Here is a 23050-nt window from a genome sequence, read left to right as displayed (position 1 = left end):
TTTGAGTTTAGACTAGGCTAGATACATGTGTTGCTTTGGCTGAAACTAAGTTTGGAGAAGAACAGTTAAGGGCAGTTTAAAGTTGGGTGGGTGGGGAGGACTCTGAAATGGTTAAATGAGAAAGAGAGAAAAGGATGTGATCTAAATAAGAGCTGAACACTGCTCACATTGAGAGAGAGAGAAGGAAGTGAGAGAGTCTCACCTCTATGTAGTCTGATTTCAGACCGTGGCGATTTTGGAGTGACATCGCACCACATTGCACCTGGATCTGCCAACGATGCTTCTCTTCCACCTGCCTCCTGGTTTGAGAGAAACAAACAGTTAGATAATGTCACGTGGGATACAGCCACAAACATCACGGTAACACTTCAGATTAGTGAACACGTATTCACTATTAACTAAGAGTTTTCCCTCAATAAACTTCTAATTTGCTGCTTACTGATAGCAAGCAAGGTAGTTGTTTGTAGTAGGTATGTTTAGGATTAAGGGATCTTGAATATTGTCATGCAAAATAAGGTATTAATATGTCCTTTATAAATAGAAATAAACAGCGAATATGTGAGTAAAATGCAGGCTAATAAGCAACAAGTTAATAGTGAATAGTGTTCCCTAATCTAACATGTTAATAACATCAGAGTGGAACAACTGTAATGTCACACAATCTGCATGTAATACCACTAATGGACACTAGGGGCCCCAGACTAGAATAATCGCTTAGGAGCAACTTGCTTCCAATAAAACATTTTGTAATTTTGCCAAATTACAGAATCAGAACAGTCCATATTAAATAAATTGCCAAGCTAGCATTTGGAAAATGTGCTGTACACAATGTACCTTTGTACAGTTTACTTTGCTTAGCTTGCTACCTGATAACCAAAATGCCTGAAACACTTTCAACTATATTCAAGAGCTTCTAGCTATGTACAATGGACTGCAATTGCATTGGCCAGACATTAATATCTGTGTTTGTGCACCTTCCTAGGGTATATGAAGAAGCCACATATCAACACGATATGAAGTTCTGGCATCTTAGGCTTATTTCAAATAGATTTGAAATCACTGTTGCAAGCTAGTTGTACTGAATTAGCAATTAGCCTGGAGCCCTGAAATACACACACAAGTCAAAAACGCCATTGCTCAAGCAACATTTGATTCCAGATCAACAGAAGCAGCACTTGGGGTTGTTCTTTGTTGCAACAGTGCAATTATGGGAACAGAGGAGATCCCTGTGCAAGCACAAGATACAGTTTCATACAGCACTTCGGTGTTGTCCAATCTCTACTTTAACTGCTCAAGCAGTCTCTAGACAACCTTGACAATAAGTGGGTCAAGAAGCATCCCATTTGTGTCAAGGAAAGGAGATGCACCAGAGCAAGAAAACCTATTGAGCGATAATGCACAGCCACAGTCTTAGAACAGCAAGGTTCTGACTGAACACTGGGTAGAATAAGACGTAGGACAAATGCAAACTACCAATACGAAGATGCCTTGACTAGAGACTGAGAGAAAGGGTGTAGGGTACACAAGAACCGAGATGTACAGGCTTAAACCTTTTGCATCCACAGTAAAATTAGAGTTGAAGAGACATTGAGCACTTGGTGGAATCCCATATGGCAAGGTATGTGGTAAATTAATGCATTTTAAATGTTAGCTCCATGTAGAGTTGGCAATAGAGAACCACTTCTTATTCACAACTGATGTTTTGTTTTTGTCTTTCAGTTCCATTAACAGTTTTGGAACATTTGCATTCTTCCTGGACAACTTAACATGAAACACACATACAGGAATGCCATAATATTATCTATTCCAAAAGGATTGTAAATGAAAATGTTAAGCAGAACTGGAACCTGAATTGCTCAGTTCCTTAAGATTGTCATCATTAACTCCAACAATACCCATTAAGCCAGGGGTTAATTGATTAGTTCATTAATATTTTAGTCATTAACTCCAACAATACCCATTAAGCCAGGGGTTCTCAACTCCCTCGAGGTCCTCTTTCAACAGTTGACAAATTTGCTACCAGTGAACTTAGTAGCAACTTTTGAGCTACAGTGAACCGATAGGTATAGCAACTGATTTGGGTGCAAACTTAGTCATTTTTGCTTTTAGGACGCAAAAGGTTTCAGCCATCTCCTAAAGGGATGTGTGGTTTAGCAGGAGATGGATGGATAGAGGACAACCCACCCATGATCGGCTGCTTGGGGGCAGCTCCGGCTGGGGTCTGCATGTCAGGGGCAAGTGGTGGTACTCATTGTTACCGCCTTCAACCCACCACTCCGAGCTCATTTGTTCTAACACCACTTCTCCAGGATCAAACAGCTGAGGCTCCTCATCGTTATCGGTTCCATACTCTACATCAATCTCTGTTGAGGGTCCAGTGGGCGATTTCACACGGTGTATGGTCTTGCTAAGTAAATGGGGTCCCTGCCCTGTTCCTGAAGTCATCTGGCTACGGAGCAAGGCCTCTCTCCTAAGTCGGTCGCCATGAGCTTTGTGCGGTGTACGACGTGCAGCTACACTTACAGAACTAAGCCCAGCATACAGGCTACTGTCAGAGCCCAACTCCATCTCTTCCTCATCCAGATAGTTGATGGTGTCCACTGTGTCAGCGTAGTGCACTCTGGGTCTAGTCCTGACTGGCACAGTCCCTTTGTACCTCACTGCGGGTGAATCTGATTCCATTTTATGTGCCTGATTGTGATGGTGGGGGGAATGTCGACGCCCCTCATGTCCACTTTGGCGGCCCTTGCCAGAAGTAGTCCGGCCTGGGGAAGGCCTAGCGTGGGGTTCAGATTCAGTGTTGTCTTCTTCTTCAGTGACTTCTGGGATGCTAAAGAGCTGCTTTTTGTGGTAGGCTTGAGGGGGGAGCTTTATAATTCTCTCCAAAATTTCTTCATCGCTGTCTGGTTCCCACATTTCAGACTACGGTTGTTTTAGAGGAGCATTGGGATTTACCAGAGTAGGAAATGAGCAAGGTGAAAGATCGAGAACATACAGAGAAGGCAAAGGTTTGTTTGGTGTCAAAAGTGGAAAATAGAACAAAACAAAACAAAAAAAAGAAACAAGTAAATTAAAATGCAACAGAGGAAATATAAGAACAGAAGAACGTAAATGGCAAGTATGGCTAAAACTGAGTCCCAACAAGTTTTCACTAGTTGGGAAAATTACAGCCAATCAGAACCTGCTAAATGTTTAATATATCATTATATCAAGCAGGATATTGAATCTGTGATGTTTCATTGTGAGCATGATTACCTGGTGCAATACCAACAAAAAGCCTTGACACACTGCAATAGGACTCAACTTTTTGTCCAAAGGTTCACTGAGGAACATTCAGTGCAACATTCATGCATGTACATACCCTGCACGTAGGAGCTGTACTGTAACCTCTGGAGACGTCAGTAATAGGTTCAGAGTACAGATCTTCCTCCTCTTCTTCAAGTATGTCAGACAGATCAGACCGACTGCTCTCCCCATGGTAGTCTGGGGGAGGGTCCATAAGACCACCAGCATAGACCTAATAATGTACCACAAAAACAACAACTTCAATACAGTTTTCTGAGACACTAAGACAGGGGTGTCCAATCCTGCTCCTGAAGAATTAAGTTGCAATTGCCCCAATACACTTGTCTGGAAGTTTCTAATAATTCCAAACACCTTGATTAGCTGGTTCAAGTGTATTTAACTGGGGTTGGAGCTACACTTTGTAAAACAGTGCCCCTCCAGGAGCAGGACTGGGCACCCCTGCACTAGGACAACACAATATTTCAAATAATTAAGGTGTTTCTCTGCTGGATTAAATTAGTTTATAAAGGAGGGAAGATTAGCTCTGAGGCAAATGGTAAATTAATCAAATGATTGCAGTCAAAAAAGATAACGACTGCACAGGGACACACATGGTCTCCAGATTTGGTTTAGCAACTGGCCTTTATTCGAGGTTGAGGTACAGGCCGCAGGAACTCCTCTATGGATACGAGCCTGGTGTTTTCCCTGTCCTCCTCGGGCTCTGACTCAAAGGGTGACGGATTGGGAGGTCTCAGTGGGTGCGTATCTGGGATATCAAGAGGGTCTTCTCCTGGGATGTTGACTTTGGGGCAGGTGGAACTGGGTGGAGGTGGTGTGTGAAGTTTGGCACGAGGGTCCTCCAAGAAGTCGGAGAGGGAGGCAACAGGACGCAGGCCTCCTGGGCTGTCTGTCTCTCTGCTTGGGTTCCGCACAGCAGGAGCCACACTAGACTGCACTGGCACTGATGCAGGTACAACAACAGGTGCAGGTGTAGGTGCAGGTATGGGCGCAGAGATGGGCACAGGCATGGTGGCAGGTGCCGGCACAACTATAGGACCTGTCACTGTCATGGACACTGGTGTGGGCATGTGTCCTGGTGTGGTCAAGGGAGCTGGTATGGCCATGGATGTTGGTGTAGCAACAGGCACAGGCACGACCATGGGTGTAGATACACTCACCTGTAGATGGAGGTGCTTTATTAGCTTACAAAAATTACTACTCAATCAGATACAAAACTTATTCCCAACCAATTTCCAATAATAAACAGAACCCATACATCCCAGATCTTTGCACATGGACAATGTATCATACCCAACTCAAGAAAAACAATTCTATATTAAGAATGAGGATAGGGTAAAGCAGTGAATAAATGTTATAGCAGAAGGTTATTGGTCTTAGGCCAAAATTCAAAGATCTAAATTTTAGTGAAATTCCTGGGTGTTTTCTAAACAATAATCTAAAATGGGAAGGTTATATTACATGTTTTATGAAGACATAAAAATAATTTTGTGTGAGGAACAGACCAAAATTTAACATCCACTGCAGATTTAAAATCTCTTTCATGTTTGAGAATTATTAAATATGGCACTAAGAGATGCCCCAGGGATCCAAGCAGAGGGCCATTTTAAGTAAATAATGGTCTCTTCATTATGTAAAACTACTGTTTGCAATCTAGTCATACAGAACACTGTTATAATACTTTTATGGTGCTCTTCAACACTTATGGATCTTGATAGAATAAATCCCCATTAATTTTCAATAAATGGAAAAGAGCAGCATGGACATTCTGCTAAGTATCTCCTTTTGCTTTAAACAGAATAAAGAAACTTGAACAACACATGGGTAAACAATGACAACATTTTCATTTTTGGCTCTTAAAGCATACAGTATCAGTTAATTACTTATTATTTGCACATACAGTGGTGACTAAAACTGTAGACAAGTAGATTTTTAGTTTAAACTTACCGTTAAGTTAGTACATGAGGTACATAGTGACAGTGCCTCCTGTGCTGGCATGGGTCCAGCTGGTGTTGGCTTTGCCCAGGCTTCTACATAAGAAGCAGGAGACGGAGACGCCTCACGAGTGGTTGCATTGGGTATATTGGCATAGAATCCCCGAACAGGACCAGTGGTGTGTTCGTCCAGTGTAGCAGTGTGTGGCAGAATGGGCAATTTGGCAGGTGAGAGAGATGTGGCACAGACAGCAGGATCTGGGTTGGCACTGGCCGTGAGGACACTGGCGGTGGCTGGCACAGACTGGCATTGAGGCAATGAGGCACCGGACATGATGGCAGGCAATTTGGCGGGCACATTCACCGGCATTGAGTCCACCGACTCACCAAAAGCTGACATGGTCCGCACGGTGAGCTCACGGGCTGCCTGTAATGTTTGGATCTGAGATGGACCAATCAGAGCGCTGCCTGCTGTGGGTGACGACACCTCTAATACCTGCAGACAGAGGTGAGAGAGTTTTACATGCACAATTTTTTGTAGCTATAAGAGCTGCATGATTAATCAAAATCGAGGTCGAAAAAAAGTATCTGGTTTAGTAGTAAATACTGTTCCATCTGAAAACACGGATAGTTTGTGCTGCTTATAACATGCATTTAAAAAAGCAACAAGCATCAAACATCTTTTCAGACATGAGAAGCATTTATGAACCTCTTGTTCAACAAAATACCATATTAAATAATGTTTTTACTCCAAACTCACTTCATAACATCAGTCAAGTGTTGGAAATAAAATCCTTCTGTGAGATGATGTGACTTCTTACAAAGAAGAAGGCACACAACTTATTATTTCACAGTATTCTAAGCAGTGATAAAAGCTATATCAGTTAGCATTGCGTTATAAATATACCTTTTTATAATGAAAATTATAATACGAAGAACTCAGATAAACCACATATTGTTATAGTTGTGTTTTTATTAGTCATGTCGAATTAATGAATTCTGTTTATTCAGCTACGTTAAGGATTTCCTGGAATGAGGTGCTTCACCTTTCTTCTGTGGGGCCTATTTGGTGTTTCAGTGCAAGAGCCTTCGGATGGAGCAGTATTTACTACTGATCACCCTGCTCCACTGACAAGCTGCGCATAAATAAAAATCGCAGCTTTTGCCTAATCGCGACTGCAGTTTATTTTGATTAACTGTGCAGCTCTAGTACAAATTATAATATACAGTGGACTTTTCAGAAGAATTCTTTGGTTCACCTTCTTCTTGTCAGCGTAGATGGTGTAGCCAGTGACTCGTACGCCATTGGACGTCCCAGCAGCATCTATAGTAACGGGCAGCCAGCTGATCTGAGCTATTCCTGGAGATGGACCCTGCTCCAACTGCACATCCAGAGGAGCATCAGGAGGACCTGGAGGACAAGGGTAAAGGTCAAATAAAAGGATGTTGAAGTTAGCAGGAGTTAGAACAAAAGGAGTCTTACTCAGTGTCAGGGAATGTTACTTTTAAGAGTAATGCATTACAATATTGCATTACTCCCTAAAAAAGTAACTATTTACATTACTAAGTTTTTTTAATGGAAATAATGGGTTTCGTTACTTTTGAATTGTAATATAAAAAAGTTCTTCTTTTAAAAATGTAAACCTTTCTCACAACAAAAGTGAAATTAATACGTCTTAGGCTGAAGGAAATGTAAATTCACGTCTGTACAGTAGAGGGTGCAGCTCAAATAAATAGCATGAAGAATAAGACGCAGGAGAAGAAAGTTCAACACTATTTAGCAGTAACAAAAATCAAACACAAATGTGTCATTTTTGCTTAGTATGGTTGTATGGTAGTATGGTTGTAATGTTTTTATTCATTTTAAGGTATACTGAATCTGGTTTTGTGCAGGTGAGATGAGTAAACACATGCTCATATTTAGTCTAGAACTACAGTAACATCATGTTCGCACACAACACCTCTGCACTTACTCCAGATTTATCTCAACATGGCAACACGTGAGCTGTCCGTGAATACATGGGAAACAAAGTAACTGTTGTTACTTACTTAAAAAGTAACTTAGATATTTCCTTCTAAATTAAAAAGAAATGCGTTACTTTACTAGTTACTTACGAAAGTAATCTGATAACGTAACTCGCGTTACTTGCACAGCATTACCCCCAACACTGCTCTTAATACATGTTCCTAGTCTGGTTGTGAACATCAGTGAACCTTTGCGTCTAGGGTTGGGCCAATAGATGATGCCATCGTCCATCGCCGATGGCTGATAGACATCACGATGTTGAGCCGGGATTGTGACCCCCCCCATACCCCCCGCAATCTGCTGCATCCCAGTGCCATGGTTGGAAAGATAGACATCACGATGTTGAGCCGGGATTGTGACCCCCCCCCCATAGATGTTATTGTCCATTGCGATGTTACAATGTAGACATTGTCCGATGCCAATTTTGTAGACATCACGCAACCCTAATTTCATCTCACCTGCAGACAGGGTTGTGAAAGAGGTCACTGCGGTTTTGCGTTCTCTGCACTCCGGCGGTAGTTCCCAGGCTGTGCGGTGCGGCCTGGCCTCCACTTTAACGTTGTAATGCATGTTGGGTGTGAGGTTGCTGAGGCACAGTGAATAGCATCCCGCCTTTACCAGCTCACACTCCTCGTCGTTTAAAGACACAATGTGCACATAGTTACTGTTGCTAGGCAGCCAGGTTAGGCTGGCCGAGGTAGCCATTATGCGTTCAATGCGCAGGTGAGTCGGCGCTACGCTCACGTCCCGTCCAACCAGCATACTGCAACGCAGCTGATCAGAGTTGCCTCGCTCCGTCAGGCACTGCACCGCAATCCGATACGCCTTCTGTGCCAAATCTAGCCTTTCCAGAACAGCCTTCGTTTGGGTACCAAATGGCACGTTGAGTCGCAACTCGTGGTCCACGTACACATTATAGCTAGACACAGTACCCCAGCCGGCCGGGACCAGTGGAGACTCCCAGCCGATGATGACACTCTTGGCTAACTGCTTGATTAGCGCTAGCTTGCGGGGGTAAGGCACAGTGTCCACCCCAACCTCCTCTAGATCCAAGTCTAAGCCGTTACTGAGCGGGACGGCCAGGGCAGGGTTAGCGGGGTTAGCTTTGGCATTATCACCGGGAGCCGATGCTGTTGTGGAGGTCTCTGTCCTCTCGGAGGTGCTGTGGGCGAAGCGTAAGTGGTGTTGGTGCAGTCGCTCACTGCCGCTGTGGAAGCTGCTCTCCTGGAAGGAATTATGGGACATATCGCCAGCCTGGTGATGGTGAGAGCTCATGAAGTCATCGTCCGACACACGCTCCACAAAGTTGGAGGGAACAAGGCCTCTTCTGCCATCCATCAGCTCACCTACAGTGGGTGACAGAAAGATGGTGTAACACAATAGTGTTAGTTATAGCGAGTATTGTTGAAGGAAATTTAAAGTGTTTTCAGAATTTTTGTGTAACTATTTTGTTTTTGTTTTATTGATTTAATTTTTTGGAGATGTGAATAAATGATTTAAAGTTGTATTATAATTAATTATTTTCAGCATTTATGTAAGCCAGTCTTATTATTCATTAAAAATCATTAAAAATCAAAAACACATATTTCTGATAAACCTCTGCGGTCTGGATTTTATTTTGTGCGTACAGCATCTTTCTGGAAATTTTATTTTTTCTATATACTGGTCTCATTTGAGTGCAACAATTCTCTTTTTTTTAAATGAAAGAATAATAAAGTATTAAAATGGTAAAAAATTATTTTAAAAATTTTAATAAACTCACCCTCATAAAAGCCATCATCATCCATGTCTCCATAGACGTAAATGTACTCCCCTGCTGTGAGGGGCAACTCGACCTCTGGGTTATCATTAGGACCATCAAAGGGATTGTAACTGCATTTAGAAAATAAAACAAGCCGCCATTTAAAGTGTGTTATTTGATCGATGTTAAGATTCTCTCCCAGTTTAATATGTAGAGACAACTGTATCATTCAAGCAAACCATTCACAGGTTGATTTTCTCCACAACACTGTTGATGACCATGGCAGTTTAGCACATGCTGTAAGCTCGTAAGCAGAAATCAATAAATGAAGTTAAATGCTGTTTACCTATACCGTGCGATGAAGACCTGGAGTTTCGCTGCTCCTTTACTGACTGAATACGGCGCCGGAGAAACATCAATATCAAGCTCCTCAACTTCACTAGCAGTGTCCACCTGAAACACACACATCAACACACACTCAGAATATTGAACACATAGGATAGTAAAATCAATAGGCTGAAAAACTTTTAATGGAAAGGAGATACACTTTCCAGATTTTTTGTTGTTGTACTTCCAATCAAACTATGGAATGATTCTAATTACAAAGATGTCTGCATGGACAGATTGCATGATGCCCTCATCTTCAAAATACATGAGCAAAACTCAAAATCACAAAAACCAATAACAACTATGCATGCATTGTGCTCATTTATCTCACATTATGCAGCACACACAGAATGTCAATTTTTTCAGTTTTGTGGTTTAATAAACTTGCAGAGTCAGCTGCTGAAATCATCTAAATATAGTGCTGCTGTGAGTAAGAATTAAATGGAGGCATGCAGTCAGTATTTATAGCTCAAGGGTAAAACCCTTTTATGGATAATCACTTACAACTACTACAGCCTTCATAATCCAGCAGCACTGCTCAGGATTATCTCACTGAATATCAGCTTTAGACAGCGGCACACGCGCCGAGAGCGCCTGCACTCTGACCCAGGAACAGTTTCTAAACTTCCCGGCTAAAATTCAAACAAACGCTTCAAGGTAAACTCATTCATTCTAGACGATTCGACATAAAAGCAGTGCAGCAAAACAATCATCTCTGCATGTGTCTACATTTGTAACTTCTTTTATTTAGTTGTTAAAGACATTCTGAAGTCATAGTTCATGTCAAAAAATGTTACAGACCCCTGTACTATTTTTTGTATTTTTTATTGTAGTAATTATTATATTTTGAATTACATTTTAATGTCCAGTTTTAATTTTTTATGTTTAATTTTAAAGTTTGAGTTGTCTCATTTTGTCATTTAAAAAAAATGTCTATTTATTTAATTAATTAATAAATATTTTTGTCTTTTTAAATGTCTATTTATTTATTAAGATAATTGTCTTTTTAATTGTCTATTTATATTTTGTCTTTTTAATTATGTCTATTTATTTAATTTTATATATTGAACAATCTGAACTAGTAATAGTTTTTTATGAATGTCTATTAAGGTTTTACTCATTTTATTTCAGTGTTTTGTTTTAGGGATTTTTGTTGTAATTAAAAACAAAAAAAATTCAAAACATTTGCTGACTCCTGCACTAGACACATGGACTTGTGAGTTTTATTGTAGTAGTATAAACATACTGTTAAATTTTTTGTGTTTTGTTATAGCTTGAATTCATTTTTATCCCTTATAAATCCATTTCTAATTTATTTTATTAAATTTTTACGTTTTGTTATATTTTTGTTTCATTTTTTGTGTTTGTTAGTTTTCTTTACATTAAACATTTTATTAGTTTTTTTTTTTTTTTCTTTTTAGTTTTTATTTCAGTTGTTTAAGTAGTTTTAGTTTTTGAACTTAAAATAAAAAATAAGATTTATTTCATTTGACAACATTTATTTCAATTACCATAATATATACATATTAGGGCTGTCAAATGATTAATCACGATTAATCACATCCAAAATAAAAGTTTTGTTTACATAATATATGTGTGTATACTGTGTATATTTATTATGTATATATAAATACAAACACATGCATGCATGTATATATTTAGAAAATATTTACATGTATATACATTTTATATTTATATTCTTATATTTTATATTATATATAAATATATTTAATATATAAACATAACATATTCTTCTTAAATATATACATGCATGTGTGTGTATTTATATATACATAATAAATATACACAGTATATACATATATATTTTTTTATTATGTATTTTTTATTTATAAATATACACAGTCCATACACATATATATTATGTAACTTTTATTCAGTATATATATATATATATATATATATATATATATATATATATAGTTTAAGTTTAAGGTTAATGATAAAAACACTTATCCAGCTGCCTAACAAACCTGGCACTGTATATTACAAATATTGGCTCTTTTTGCGTCTGCTAAATGCATCCCTGTAAACACTGGTGTTTCCTCTCACCTCATGTGTAGGGCTGGCTTTTCGGGGGCTGGCCGGGTGAGATCCAGCAGATTTGGGTGAGAGGTGAGTTGTCTCAGATCTGGGTGGCGTAGGGCTGGACGTGGAGCCGGACTTCACACTGATGGCAGGCAGCTCTCTGTGTTTGACGTTCGGTGAGCGTTCGGGACGTGACAGTTCAGCTGCGTGTGGAGTGGAGCCCGTCCGCAAAACCGCAGCCACATCTAACATGCAACGATGCAGAGAAGTACAACTAAAAATAATGCTGATGATATATTTTAGATGATGTTGAGATGTCTGGGGTGTGTCCTAAGGATGCACCGATATATCGGCCAATAATCAGTATCAGCTGCTTAAAACAGTTATCTGAACGATCAGCCACTGTACAGCATTAATTGGGAGAGATTTTTTCCTTTAAGAAAGCTAAACTATTTTTTCAGCATATATCATTCTGAATAATCGGTTATCGGTATCGGCTGGGGAATTTTGTATCGGTGCATCCCTAGTATGTCCTCAATGAGATGCACATGCATACAGTATGTGTGTGTGTGTACAGATGTGGGATAATGCTTTGAGCTGAGGTTTACAAGTATGTGTTCATGCGTCTAGTCGACCCCTGTGATCTACAGGTTAGAATCAGGGCTGATTAAGTGAAAACCATCTGCTTGGGTCACGACCCCCGTCACTGAGACTCCAGTAGAAATCATTCTTTGACCTTCATCTCCTCCCTCTGCTCACATTCATGCATTGTTTGCCTGCTATAAAATGTAATTTGCATTGAGCATTTTCATCTGCAGCTTTAACACAATTCATTATATTGCAGAGGATTAATTAAATCCTATGTAAATAAAATACAAATAAAAACACAAAAATGCATAACAGAAACTAAAAAGTGCATGTTAATATTTAAACATGCTGTTATTTCTGTGCTAAACATAAAAATGCATCCAGACCTGCAGCGAAAGATCAGGACTATGTTCAGAATGGAGTACTTACAGCAAACGGCACAGTACATACTGCATTCAGTTGTGTTTAATTAAGTAAGTAATTAGTAATTAATAATAATCATCTTAGAAATATCCACAGTTACTTTACATTCTAATCCAATTTGATGCAAAAATGTCACTTTTGGCAGTCTGATTAAATAATGAGTCAAAATGTCAAAAAATGACAGCTGATATTACTTCAGTTCATCAGTTGAGTGAATTGCATTGTGTGGTTCTTATTATCAATGTTAAAAACTGCTTAAATTGTGTGGAAACAGTGAAACATTTTCTTTTTTCAGAATTGTATAATGAATGTAATGGACAGTAATTATTTTACATATTCAGCAAGGATGCATTAAAGTGATCTTTTGTAAGACATTTATAATGTTTATAATTCAGCTTTGACCAAAGGAATAAATTACATTTTACCATATACTCACATAGAAAATAGTTATTTTAAATTGTAGTGATTTTTTATTTTTTTTTTTTATTTTTTTTTAAATAAATGCAGCCTTTGTGAACATAAGAGACTTCTTTCAAAAACATTAGAAAAAGTAATTATTACAAACTTTTGGCCAGTAGTGTATGTATAAATAAGCATTACTGCAAAAATAATAAGTAATATACCATTGTGAACATAGTCAAGCAGCAGCTGTGATTAAGCACATATCACCATGGTGAATTCTGATTGGTCCATCAGAATAAAGCAGCCAATCATATCCTCTCAAAGCTGAGAGACATGCAATGTCTTATGCTACCAATTGCATAAGTGATCATATGACAAAAACAAACCAAACCTATGTTAACAAGGTGAGATCTGCAAACAGTACGACGATCAACACAAAGAACATCAACTAAATAAAGCGCTTTATGTTATGGTTCAGGGTTAGGGGTGGGCGTTATGATCGACTGGGTTCTCACGCTATATACTGTCATATCGCCCAGCTCTAGCTCAGGACTGCACATATTAAACTCTTCATGGATGTGACCACTGCCGCCCACTGCTCACTACACGGTCACACTCCATGTGTTCTTCATGCAGGCGGACATGTCACCAAACTGAATTCAATAGTACCAGACTCAGAGGTGTCACAGAGGGCTTCATTACCCTCCAAACTCCAGAATGTGATGTCTTCCCATGAGGCATTTGTGCCTGGAAAAAGAGGGGATAATGCAGACGCAATCCACTTATGCATTGCAGACACTCTTTCTTAGGCTGTGCTCCAAAACCTAGTGAGCTGCCAACCTAGACAGCATGATAAAGCATCACAGGTGTGACCCGACACAAAAGCAGCAATACTATTGTATGTTACCTATAAAGACAGCTTGTTTCTAATTCTATAATGTGTACAGAACCCCAGAATGCATTATGACAGAAAAAATCAATAAGAAGAAATCTATAATCATTAAGGATACACAACCATTCAAAAATTTGGGGTTGGTAAGATTTTAATATGTTTTTAAAAATGAGTCACTTCTGCTCACCAAGGCTGCATTTATTTGATAAAAAATACAGCAAAAGTTATAATATCGTGAAATATTACAGTTTAAAATAACTGTTTTCTATTGTAATAATGTAACTGATTGCTGTGATTTTCAGCATCATTACTCCAGTCTTCAGTGTCACATGATCCTTCAGCAATAATTCTAATATTCTGATTTGGTGCTCGATAAACATTTCTGATTATTATTATGTTGAAAACAGTTTTTGTGGAAAAACTGATACATTTATATTTCAGTATTCTCTGATGAACAGAAAATATAAAAGAACAGCATGTATTTTGAAACATTATAAAAGTTTTTACTGTCGCTTTTGATCAATTTAATGCATCCTTGCTGAATAAAATTATTTCGTTTAAAAAAAAATCATACTGGCCCCAAACTTATACCCTATATTGAGTAAGTAAAATTAATTAATTGTTTTGCTGTATATTTGTATTAGTGTAATTAGCATGGGCATTATTAGCTTAGAAACTAATGAACATGTCAAACTCCACTGGAATCAACTGTTGAGTCTCTGTGCACTTCACGTACGAAAGTGTTGGAGAGTGTTTCAAATCATTCACATAACTAGCTGCATTTCATTTAGGATGCTGAGACTGATGCCTGTGTACACAGCGAGCTCACTAGGCTTTAGGCTACTGTTTTATCTTGTATTAGTGGACCAATGCACATAACCAAACTCTGTAAACAATCACAACAAACTACTCTGTGCTGTGGATTGAGGATGTAAAACAACAGCACTTAAAGGAAAACCGCCACTTTTGTTTTTGGTACACATTCACAACAGGAATCAACAAGACAAGAACTCAGTTAATCAAGAATTAATACTTGCACCGCAGTTTCATGTGCTCAAAGAAATAAAACGGCGACAATGCTAGAGAATAACAAGGACCGCCACAATTCTGCAATAAACAGCCTCGACCCAAACAAATCAGCGGCAAAATAAACCAACAACTAGGGCTGTAACGATTCACTCAACTCACGAGTCGATTCACAAATTTGATTTCACGATTCGCTTCAATTCACGATTTTTTTTTTTTAAAACAATTTATAATTGAAATGTGTCCTTTTATTATTGCTTGGACAAAATGCTGTACATTTCCTTGTGAAACTGAAATATAACTATAATAATATGCTAATATAGCACTTGCATATTATTGCTCTTTTGTTGGTTTTGATTGCTTCTATTGTCCTCATTTGTACGTAGCTTTGGATAAATGACAAAATTTTAATATAATGTAAATGTAAATAACAAAACTAAATTGAAATTTTAAAACAAGCCCCAAATCAAATAAATAACACAAATAAAATAAATCTCTTCATATAAACAAAATAAGGCTTTGTGTGTGCTCTTTCCATTTTAAGTTAGAGGCAACCGCTGCATTTTAATCGTGATCCAAACAAAGATACATGCAACAAGATCTGAATAATTTCGAAAATTTTGAAGCAAAAACAGAATGTTTTGACTTCAGTTTTGAGAAACTATACATAAAAATAGATGCATGAACCAGCGGATGAGCTGCATGGACGCAGATCAAAGCGTTTCCTTGGTTACTGCTGTAAACAAAGAAGCGCTGCACTTATGAACTTTAATATGCATTATACAGAGTCAAGATGAAAAGAAAAAATAATATCTAAACTTTTCTAAAGACAGTAAGTTCCCCTCAGACATGCATTTTTATAAACTGCTTCCCCTCCTTCCATTTTTTTAGCATCTCAACCGATTTGAACCGTCACATATTTGAATCGATTTTCAACCGGCTCGCGGTTAATTGTTACATCCCTATCAACAACACAGCAAACTTTGATTTGATGCAAAAACCTTCATTTTAATCTGAAAGAACACAAAAGCATTTGTTATGTGTCGTGTAATGATGGTATTTTAGTGTAGCGGTCTCACCGGACAGGCCGACCCCATTGGTCAGCTGGGTCAGGCTGGGGCCCGACAGGTCGATCTTTGAGGCCTGAACCCTGAATTTGTCCAGTTCCTGTGACAGCATCCCGAACTGCTCGCTCTGACTGCGGCATTTCTCCTCCAGCTCACGAACTTTTGCCTACACACAGGGTCGACATTAATATGCAGATATGACTTTATATTCATGAGGTGCATTAATACGTATCAGCTTGTCTGATGAAGAAATGCAGATACTATTAGTCAGCCAAAGCAATGAATGATGCACTGCACATGTGGGATTAGCCAATCAGAGTAGGTGATGATGCGATGAAGATGACATCATCTACAATAGGCAAGTCTCTAGTGTCAAATTATAGATTAATCATCTAAACGAAAAGTCAATCTGAGCTATCAATTATTTTGGTTTTCAAGACATTTTTGTGAACTTCAGGATATTAATCTCAGTGGAAAGTGCTCTAAAAAACTTTAATAATTGTTAAATTTTAACAAATGTGGTGCTTATGGAGGTGCAAATTAGGGGGAAAAAATCTATAACAGCATACTTATACGTTTACTGATAAATATTACTTATCATCCAATAGATGAAAATCACAAGTCTGAAGTTTATTTATGGTGAAGTTTTATTGTCTGTTCAAATCACTAACCATAAGCACTAATAATTTTGGAAAATTTTAATGTTAGTGTTTGTGTTATTGAAAGCTAAAACCTATAAAATCATAAAAACCTGGTTTGTAGGTTTTTGAGATATACATATAATATATACAATACGCACAGTCTTGCAAGCTGCTTTTTTATGAAAGCATCATTGCAAGATGGTAAAGGTTCATAAACATTTTATTTAAATGTATTATTAAAATCTTAAGTCTGATCAGTAACAGCACATCCCTCCTTAAAATATATGGCTATTTGGAATAATTTTCATAAATTTTAATGGTTCTTACATATGTTAATATTTATATTAATGAAACTTAAAACCTAGAAAGTCATAAAAACCTAGCATGTAGATAACAATATTAATACATTATGTCAGCTGTAATCATATGAAACAAGTCTTTGTAAAAAAGCATTTTTCAAGACATATACATACATGTATATGTATGTATGTATGTGTGCGTATATAATTTATCATCCAACAGATGTTTGAGGGATAATATCAATTAAAGAAAATTACTCACTGAAGTTTATTCCTTATTGTTTGGAGTTTGTTCAAATCACAAACAATAAGTGCTAATTATATATACAGGCTATTTTAAAAGTTCTTACACATGTTAAGATTTGTGTTACTGAAAAAATCATAAAAACCTGGTGTGTAGCTTTTCTAGATAACTAACATCAACACACTGAGTCTGCTATAATCACCACATGATATATGCACAGTCTTTATTAAAAAGCATCTTGCAACACAATAAAGCTTCATAAATACAGCAGTGAGTAAAATGGAGGTAAACTGGAAAAAGGAAAGGGGTTAAAGCCATTTTGCTGAGTGTAAAACACAAACATGTAGTAAAAGCATTAAAAACTCAAGTGCTTGTGAGAGTACGGTGAGCTAGTTTCACTTCCGGCTCTGTGGTTCAGTTTCCTGGCACACTGAGAGCACAAGGCTCTCACACACACACACACACACACACACACGCACACACACACACACACACACACACACACACACACACACACACACACACACACACACGCTAACTGGCCGACTGTCACTTGTTCAGTCAATGCTCAAACTCTAAAAATAAAGAGTTTCCTGTACAAGTCATACCTCAAAAGTCTATGTGTCACATTCAAACTATAAGTGTCGCATTTCACTTTAAGACATTACATAGAAAATAGTCAGCAAACTGCAACACAAAAAGCTGATCAGCACCAACTCATAAAACTACACTTTTAGGTGTGTTGCACTTGAGCGCTAAAACCTTGTCTAGTTGAGAAAACCTAAAACATCTTGCACAATCCACACACACAAGCTCTAGAAACTAGAGCAAAAAAAGGGGGGGGGCACATGCATGTGTTTTATGCGGGTCTGATACCTGCATGCAGTCCAGTGTATTCTGGTTAGCGGTCACAAAACACAAAGTATAGGACAGAAAGAGAGAGAGGAAACATCATGCATTTCAAAAGCAGTCCGAGCAGATATTAGATTAGAAGATTAAACACTGCAGTCCAGGACCTGTTGAAACGCATCACTGTAGAATGCATCTAAAACCTCAAGACTCAAAATGCACAAAAACTAAGAGTATTAAGTTATTTTTCAGTTTGGAGGTACTAGAGTGAAATGCTTCATACTATATTTTTTCTAGATCAAATGCAAGGACAGTCAAGCAAGAAATCAGGGCTGCACACGCTCAAGATCAAGGGTTTGCTTCCACTGATGCTGATATAATGTAAAGGTCAAATGCAATACGAGTTACTTTGGATAAAATAAAGCAAATTACTGCTTTAAAGCTTTCGTATTATATTGATGTGTTATCTATCTTAATGTTCATTCACATCTTGTTGAATTAATATTTAATTTTATTGCATTTTAATTTGTTGCATATTGTTTATTTTTTTATTTTACAATTATTTAATTTTATTAACATTTGAATGGATGTTTTGGCAATATTGTATGTAAAACAACTCAGAGTACTTAAAAAAAAAAAAAATCACAAATTGGACTAGTAGGTAAACAGAGCCCTCTGCAGGTTGCACATACAATCATCAGTGATGCAGTTTAGAGAGAGAAACAGGAAATGCATCACATCAAACAGGAAGTGCACCACTGTACTCTACCAGCTCTCTGTGCAATACGAGCTGCACCAGATCCTGAGAAAGACACGACTCAGTTAATCAACACACAAATACACAGTCATTAAAACCCCAAGCATCATAATCACTGACATTTTCTATCATCCACTCATCACAGCTCTTTAGTTTATGCAATTTAAATGGTTCATTTAACAAGAAACTATCATAACAAAAACAAAAGCAAAGCAATGAAATGTTAAACTCACCTCCAGCATCTGCACGACACCTTCATGTTCCCTTTTTGCAAATAACTGAGCCTGTGAAAGCAGAGCACAATCTTCAATGCAAAATCACACGTATAATCATCTGATTCATCATGTATAAAGTTGATAAACCTGATGGAAAAACAACACAACAGTCAACCTGACTTCAGCTGTGCAACCCATGCATGTTGTCACAAAATTGCTGACAAATATAATTAATACACTTTTTACATGAATCTATTCTTATAAAGGCAATTCACATCTTCAGAGGTAGAGGATCAATTAATTTGGCATTTAAATTTACGTGTATTAATTTAGCAGATGCTTTTATCCATAGTGACAAATGAGAAACATAAGCAATTTGTCATAAAGCCAACAATAAATAATAAATAAAATATTTAATAAATAGAATTTCCGTAAATTACAATAAGAATTTAATAAAAAATAAATATTTTAATTCTAAATTTACATTTATTAATTTATCCAACAAGGAATAATAATATTTCAAAAATACTATTTTATTAAATAATAAAATAAAAGTTTAATAAACAATGAATATTCATTTAAATTATACTTTTTTTTACATTTATTAATTCAGCAGAAGCTTATATTTAAAGCTTCAAATGAGAAACGTAAGCAAGTTGTCACAGGGCCAACTATAAATAATAATTACAACATTTGATAAAAAAACACTTTTAGTAAATAATAAGTAATAATAATTTAATAAATGACAAATAATAATTTAAATTACACCTTTAACGTTATAATATCTAAAGGAATAAATGACAAACCATAAGCAATTCGACACAGAGCCAACAATATAAATAATAATTCAAATTTGATAATAACATTTTAGGAAATAATACAAATTTTACACAAACTTGACACAGTTTATGATGCTCTGAGAGCGAGGCATGTAAAGACTGAATAACTATCACATACATCTGCTTTTCTCCTAATATTTTAAAGGAATATTACTGATTTAATCCCAGCATTATTAATAGCATCTGTGGCATGATGTCAATGGCACACTTTCATACAAAACTTTAACACTCTGGTCTAACCAGGCATGACATGTTGACATTATGTTAACTCAGATGAATCTGCAAGAAATGTGATTTATCACATAACCCTTCATTACAACCTATGTCAATGGATCATCAGAGTTTGCATTCAGGAATACGAAGCACCAACATTAAACTTATTCCTATATAAATTCCCATTAAAAGCAGAATTACTATACTAATAACTGTGCAACTGACCCGCTGGAGTCGCTTGATTTCATCCTGTTTGAACTTGAGGATAGCCAGTGCCTGCTCATGCTCCAATTCCAGCTGCTGCCTGCGCTCAGCGACCTCTCGCATGTGCTGCCATCACACACACACACAAATATACAAACCCATTACACACCGAATGCAATGTGAACATGTTGAGGAAACGGACTGAACGTGAGTGTTTTACCTTTAGGACCTGCTCTAGGTTCTCCAGCTTTGCACGGAGTCGCTGGTTCTCCTCCAGAACTGAACTATGCTGAGCGTTCAAAACACAGAGCTGCTCCTTTAGCTCCTCATTTTCAGCCTGCGACTACAGAAACACAGAGTTTACACTGACTTTGCACACCCAGAGGGAGCATAAACACACCATCACTATCTCAGCAATGGATGCTCTGCAGTGAATGGGTGCCGTCAGAATGAGAGTCCAAACAGCTGATAAAAACATCATTAATCCACAGCTCTCCAGTCCTTCAATTTACATCTTGAGAGAACAAAACTGAGTGTTTGTAAGAAACAAACCCATCATTAAGATGTTTTAACCGTAAACACATAGTCCATAATCCATAATAACACTTCCTCCAGTGAAAAAGTCCATATAATGTTGTCTATCATTTAGATATTTTGACATTTATTACATAGTCCATAATCCATAATAATGTTTGATCTATGCAGATTTCTCTCCTGATGCAGACCAGATGACTTTTTCACTGGAGGAAGCAATATTATGGACAGAGGAGGTTAAAAACATCTCAATGATGGATTTGTTTCTTTTGGTTTCACAAGCCGTTAACTGATGTATTGTGATGTTTTTATCAGCTGTTTGGACTCTCATTCTGACGGTACCCATTCACTGCAGAGCATCCATTGCTGAGACACTGATGCAATGCTACATTTCTCCAAATCTGATGAAGAAGCAAACTCATCTACATCTCGGAGGACCTGAGGGTAAGCACATTTTCAGCAAATTTTCATTTTTAAATAATTTGTAATCTAACTTTATTTTTTTAACTTGACAGCGTTTCACCTGGTCGAGCAGCTGAGCCTTTCTCCTGAGGAGTTCTGCCTCCTCCACTAAGTGCTCATTTCTGCTGCGCTCGTCCACTAGCTGGTTCTCCTGTGAACACACACACACACACACACACACACACACACACACACACACACAGTTTTTCAGCCTGACATGCAGGAGACATGCACTGTAAGCATTAAAATATGAGAAAGCACTCACCAAATCAAGACATCGTTTCTGTCTCTTCCGCACCTCATGCTCAAGAACTTCACATTCTTTCCTCTTCTTGCCCAACTCACTTTCCTGCAGAAACATCAAAGAACGTGTTCAGAAACATGGATATATTCATCAACTGAAAAGAGAACCTCATGACTTTTGCAGTATTCATAATTACTGAGTCAGGACAAAATTATTATATTAATAATTATAATGTTATAATAATAAGAATTTTTTAATAATTTAGAGAAGAACAATATATATATTTAATATTTTACAGTTGAACAACACTAGAAAAATTCTATATCTACTAAGGGATTTTCAATTTTAAAAATTAAAAAAAAAAAAAAACTTTAATGTCTTAAAAATTTAAATGGACAAAGATATTAATAACTATTTACATTAATTAATTATTATTAATCATTAAATGAAATCTTTCTTTCATCCAGCAAACGCTTTTATCCAACATAAGCAATATGTCACAGTGCCAAAAATAAACTAGATTGAACGTATTTGATAAATACATTTGTAACAAATAATAATAAATATAATAATGTAATAAACAATAAATAATAATAATAATAATTTAAATAGTAAAGACTGCAAGTTTGAAAGACGAATAAAAAAAAAAATCAGAAAAAATAGCAATTTCTAAAATATAAAACTGAATATTTCACAGCTGAACAAAACTAGAAAAATTCTACATCCATAAGGATTTTCGAAGACTCCCAAAACTTTTCCAGAGTTTTCAAACTTCCTGATATTTCCAGGTTTTCCATGACGGTGCATATTTATTTGTAACGGACCCATTTCTTTCATATATTTGTCACAGGCTCCCATGAATTCAGGTATTTTGGATTTTTTTTAGGGTGGTTTGTTACTTAAAGTGCAAAATATGTGCATATAAAAGAGCATTTGGTGTCAGTGTGAATGGAGACACACACACACACACACACACACACACATATATCTGTGATCATGTGACTCTTACCAGCAACTGAAGACGCTCTTCTGTGGTCTGCTCTTCCTGGTGGGTGGAGCCTGTGACCTGTTCGGGCTTCACTTGAGTCTCTGACTCCTCCCCCTCTGCAGGAGTCTCCTCCCCCTTAACAGGGGCCTCATCTACTACTGTGGGCGGGGTTTCAAACGCAACCTGAAAAAAAAAAAACACTTATAAACTGTAACCAAACATGCAGCAGCAGAGGGTCACGAATGCTTTACCATATGATAATATATATGATAATGACAACAAGCTACTGAGTAAAACTCAAAGAAATATTTCATTCAAAAAGACTTGATTTTTTCACATTACAGTACATAATTCTGTAATAATTCATGGATGTGTTGTCAAATTCTTCACAAAAATAAGTCTTAATGGTCTTAAAGTCAACATGAAATGTGATATGAAATCCTTTTTACTTAAAAAAATAAATAATAATAACTAGATAAAAAAGTTTGTCAAGACAAACTTTAAGTTGGCTTGAGAAAGCCTGAACAGAAAGTTTAAAAAGTTTGGAAAGTTTGAAAAGTTTGAAGTTTGAAGTTTGAAAAGTTTAAGAAGTTTAATTAAGCAAGTGACTAGCATGTCATTAGCATGATTAGCAAAGTTACTAGCATGTTTCTAGCATGATAAGCTAGTTACTAGCATGTTGCTAACATAATTAGCATGTTACTAGCATGTCGCTAGCATGTTTCT

General features: G+C 37.1%; 1 protein-coding gene across 12 annotated transcripts in view; it reads right to left on the bottom strand.

Annotated features, from left to right (window-relative positions):
* The window catches only part of LOC109084798 (peripheral-type benzodiazepine receptor-associated protein 1), a 108242-nt gene that overhangs the window by 12161 nt on the left and 73031 nt on the right, over positions 1 to 23050 (bottom strand). For 6 of the 12 annotated variants that reach the window (XM_042723267.1, XM_042723274.1, XM_042723266.1 and 3 more), the window contains 19 exons: positions 22346 to 22507; positions 21358 to 21441; positions 21154 to 21243; positions 20317 to 20439; positions 20118 to 20222; positions 18859 to 18909; positions 18638 to 18670; positions 15848 to 16001; positions 13520 to 13597; positions 11462 to 11682; positions 9351 to 9457; positions 9026 to 9135; positions 7722 to 8609; positions 6497 to 6648; positions 5251 to 5733; positions 3927 to 4463; positions 3362 to 3517; positions 2185 to 2922; positions 203 to 299 (listed from right to left, as the gene is read on the bottom strand). In XM_042723267.1, coding sequence (XP_042579201.1) covers positions 203 to 299; positions 2185 to 2922; positions 3362 to 3517; positions 3927 to 4463; positions 5251 to 5733; positions 6497 to 6648; positions 7722 to 8609; positions 9026 to 9135; positions 9351 to 9457; positions 11462 to 11682; positions 13520 to 13597; positions 15848 to 16001; positions 18638 to 18670; positions 18859 to 18909; positions 20118 to 20222; positions 20317 to 20439; positions 21154 to 21243; positions 21358 to 21441; positions 22346 to 22507 — 4369 coding nt within the window. Of the gene's footprint in view, positions 1 to 202; positions 300 to 2184; positions 2923 to 3361; positions 3518 to 3926; positions 4464 to 5250; positions 5734 to 6496; positions 6649 to 7721; positions 8610 to 9025; positions 9136 to 9350; positions 9458 to 11461; positions 11683 to 13519; positions 13598 to 15847; positions 16002 to 17895; positions 17917 to 18637; positions 18671 to 18858; positions 18910 to 20117; positions 20223 to 20316; positions 20440 to 21153; positions 21244 to 21357; positions 21442 to 22345; positions 22508 to 23050 lie in introns of all 12 variants that reach the window. The other 6 variants (XM_042723269.1, XM_042723278.1, XM_042723270.1 and 3 more) reach the window with 5 other exon arrangements.

The sequence above is a fragment of the Cyprinus carpio genome, chromosome B5 (genome assembly GCF_018340385.1).
Source record: "Cyprinus carpio isolate SPL01 chromosome B5, ASM1834038v1, whole genome shotgun sequence".
In the NCBI taxonomy this organism is placed as follows: Eukaryota; Metazoa; Chordata; class Actinopteri; order Cypriniformes; family Cyprinidae; genus Cyprinus; species Cyprinus carpio.
The sequence above is the reverse complement of the archived record's forward strand: the minus strand, read 5'-3'. Positions and strand labels throughout refer to the sequence as shown.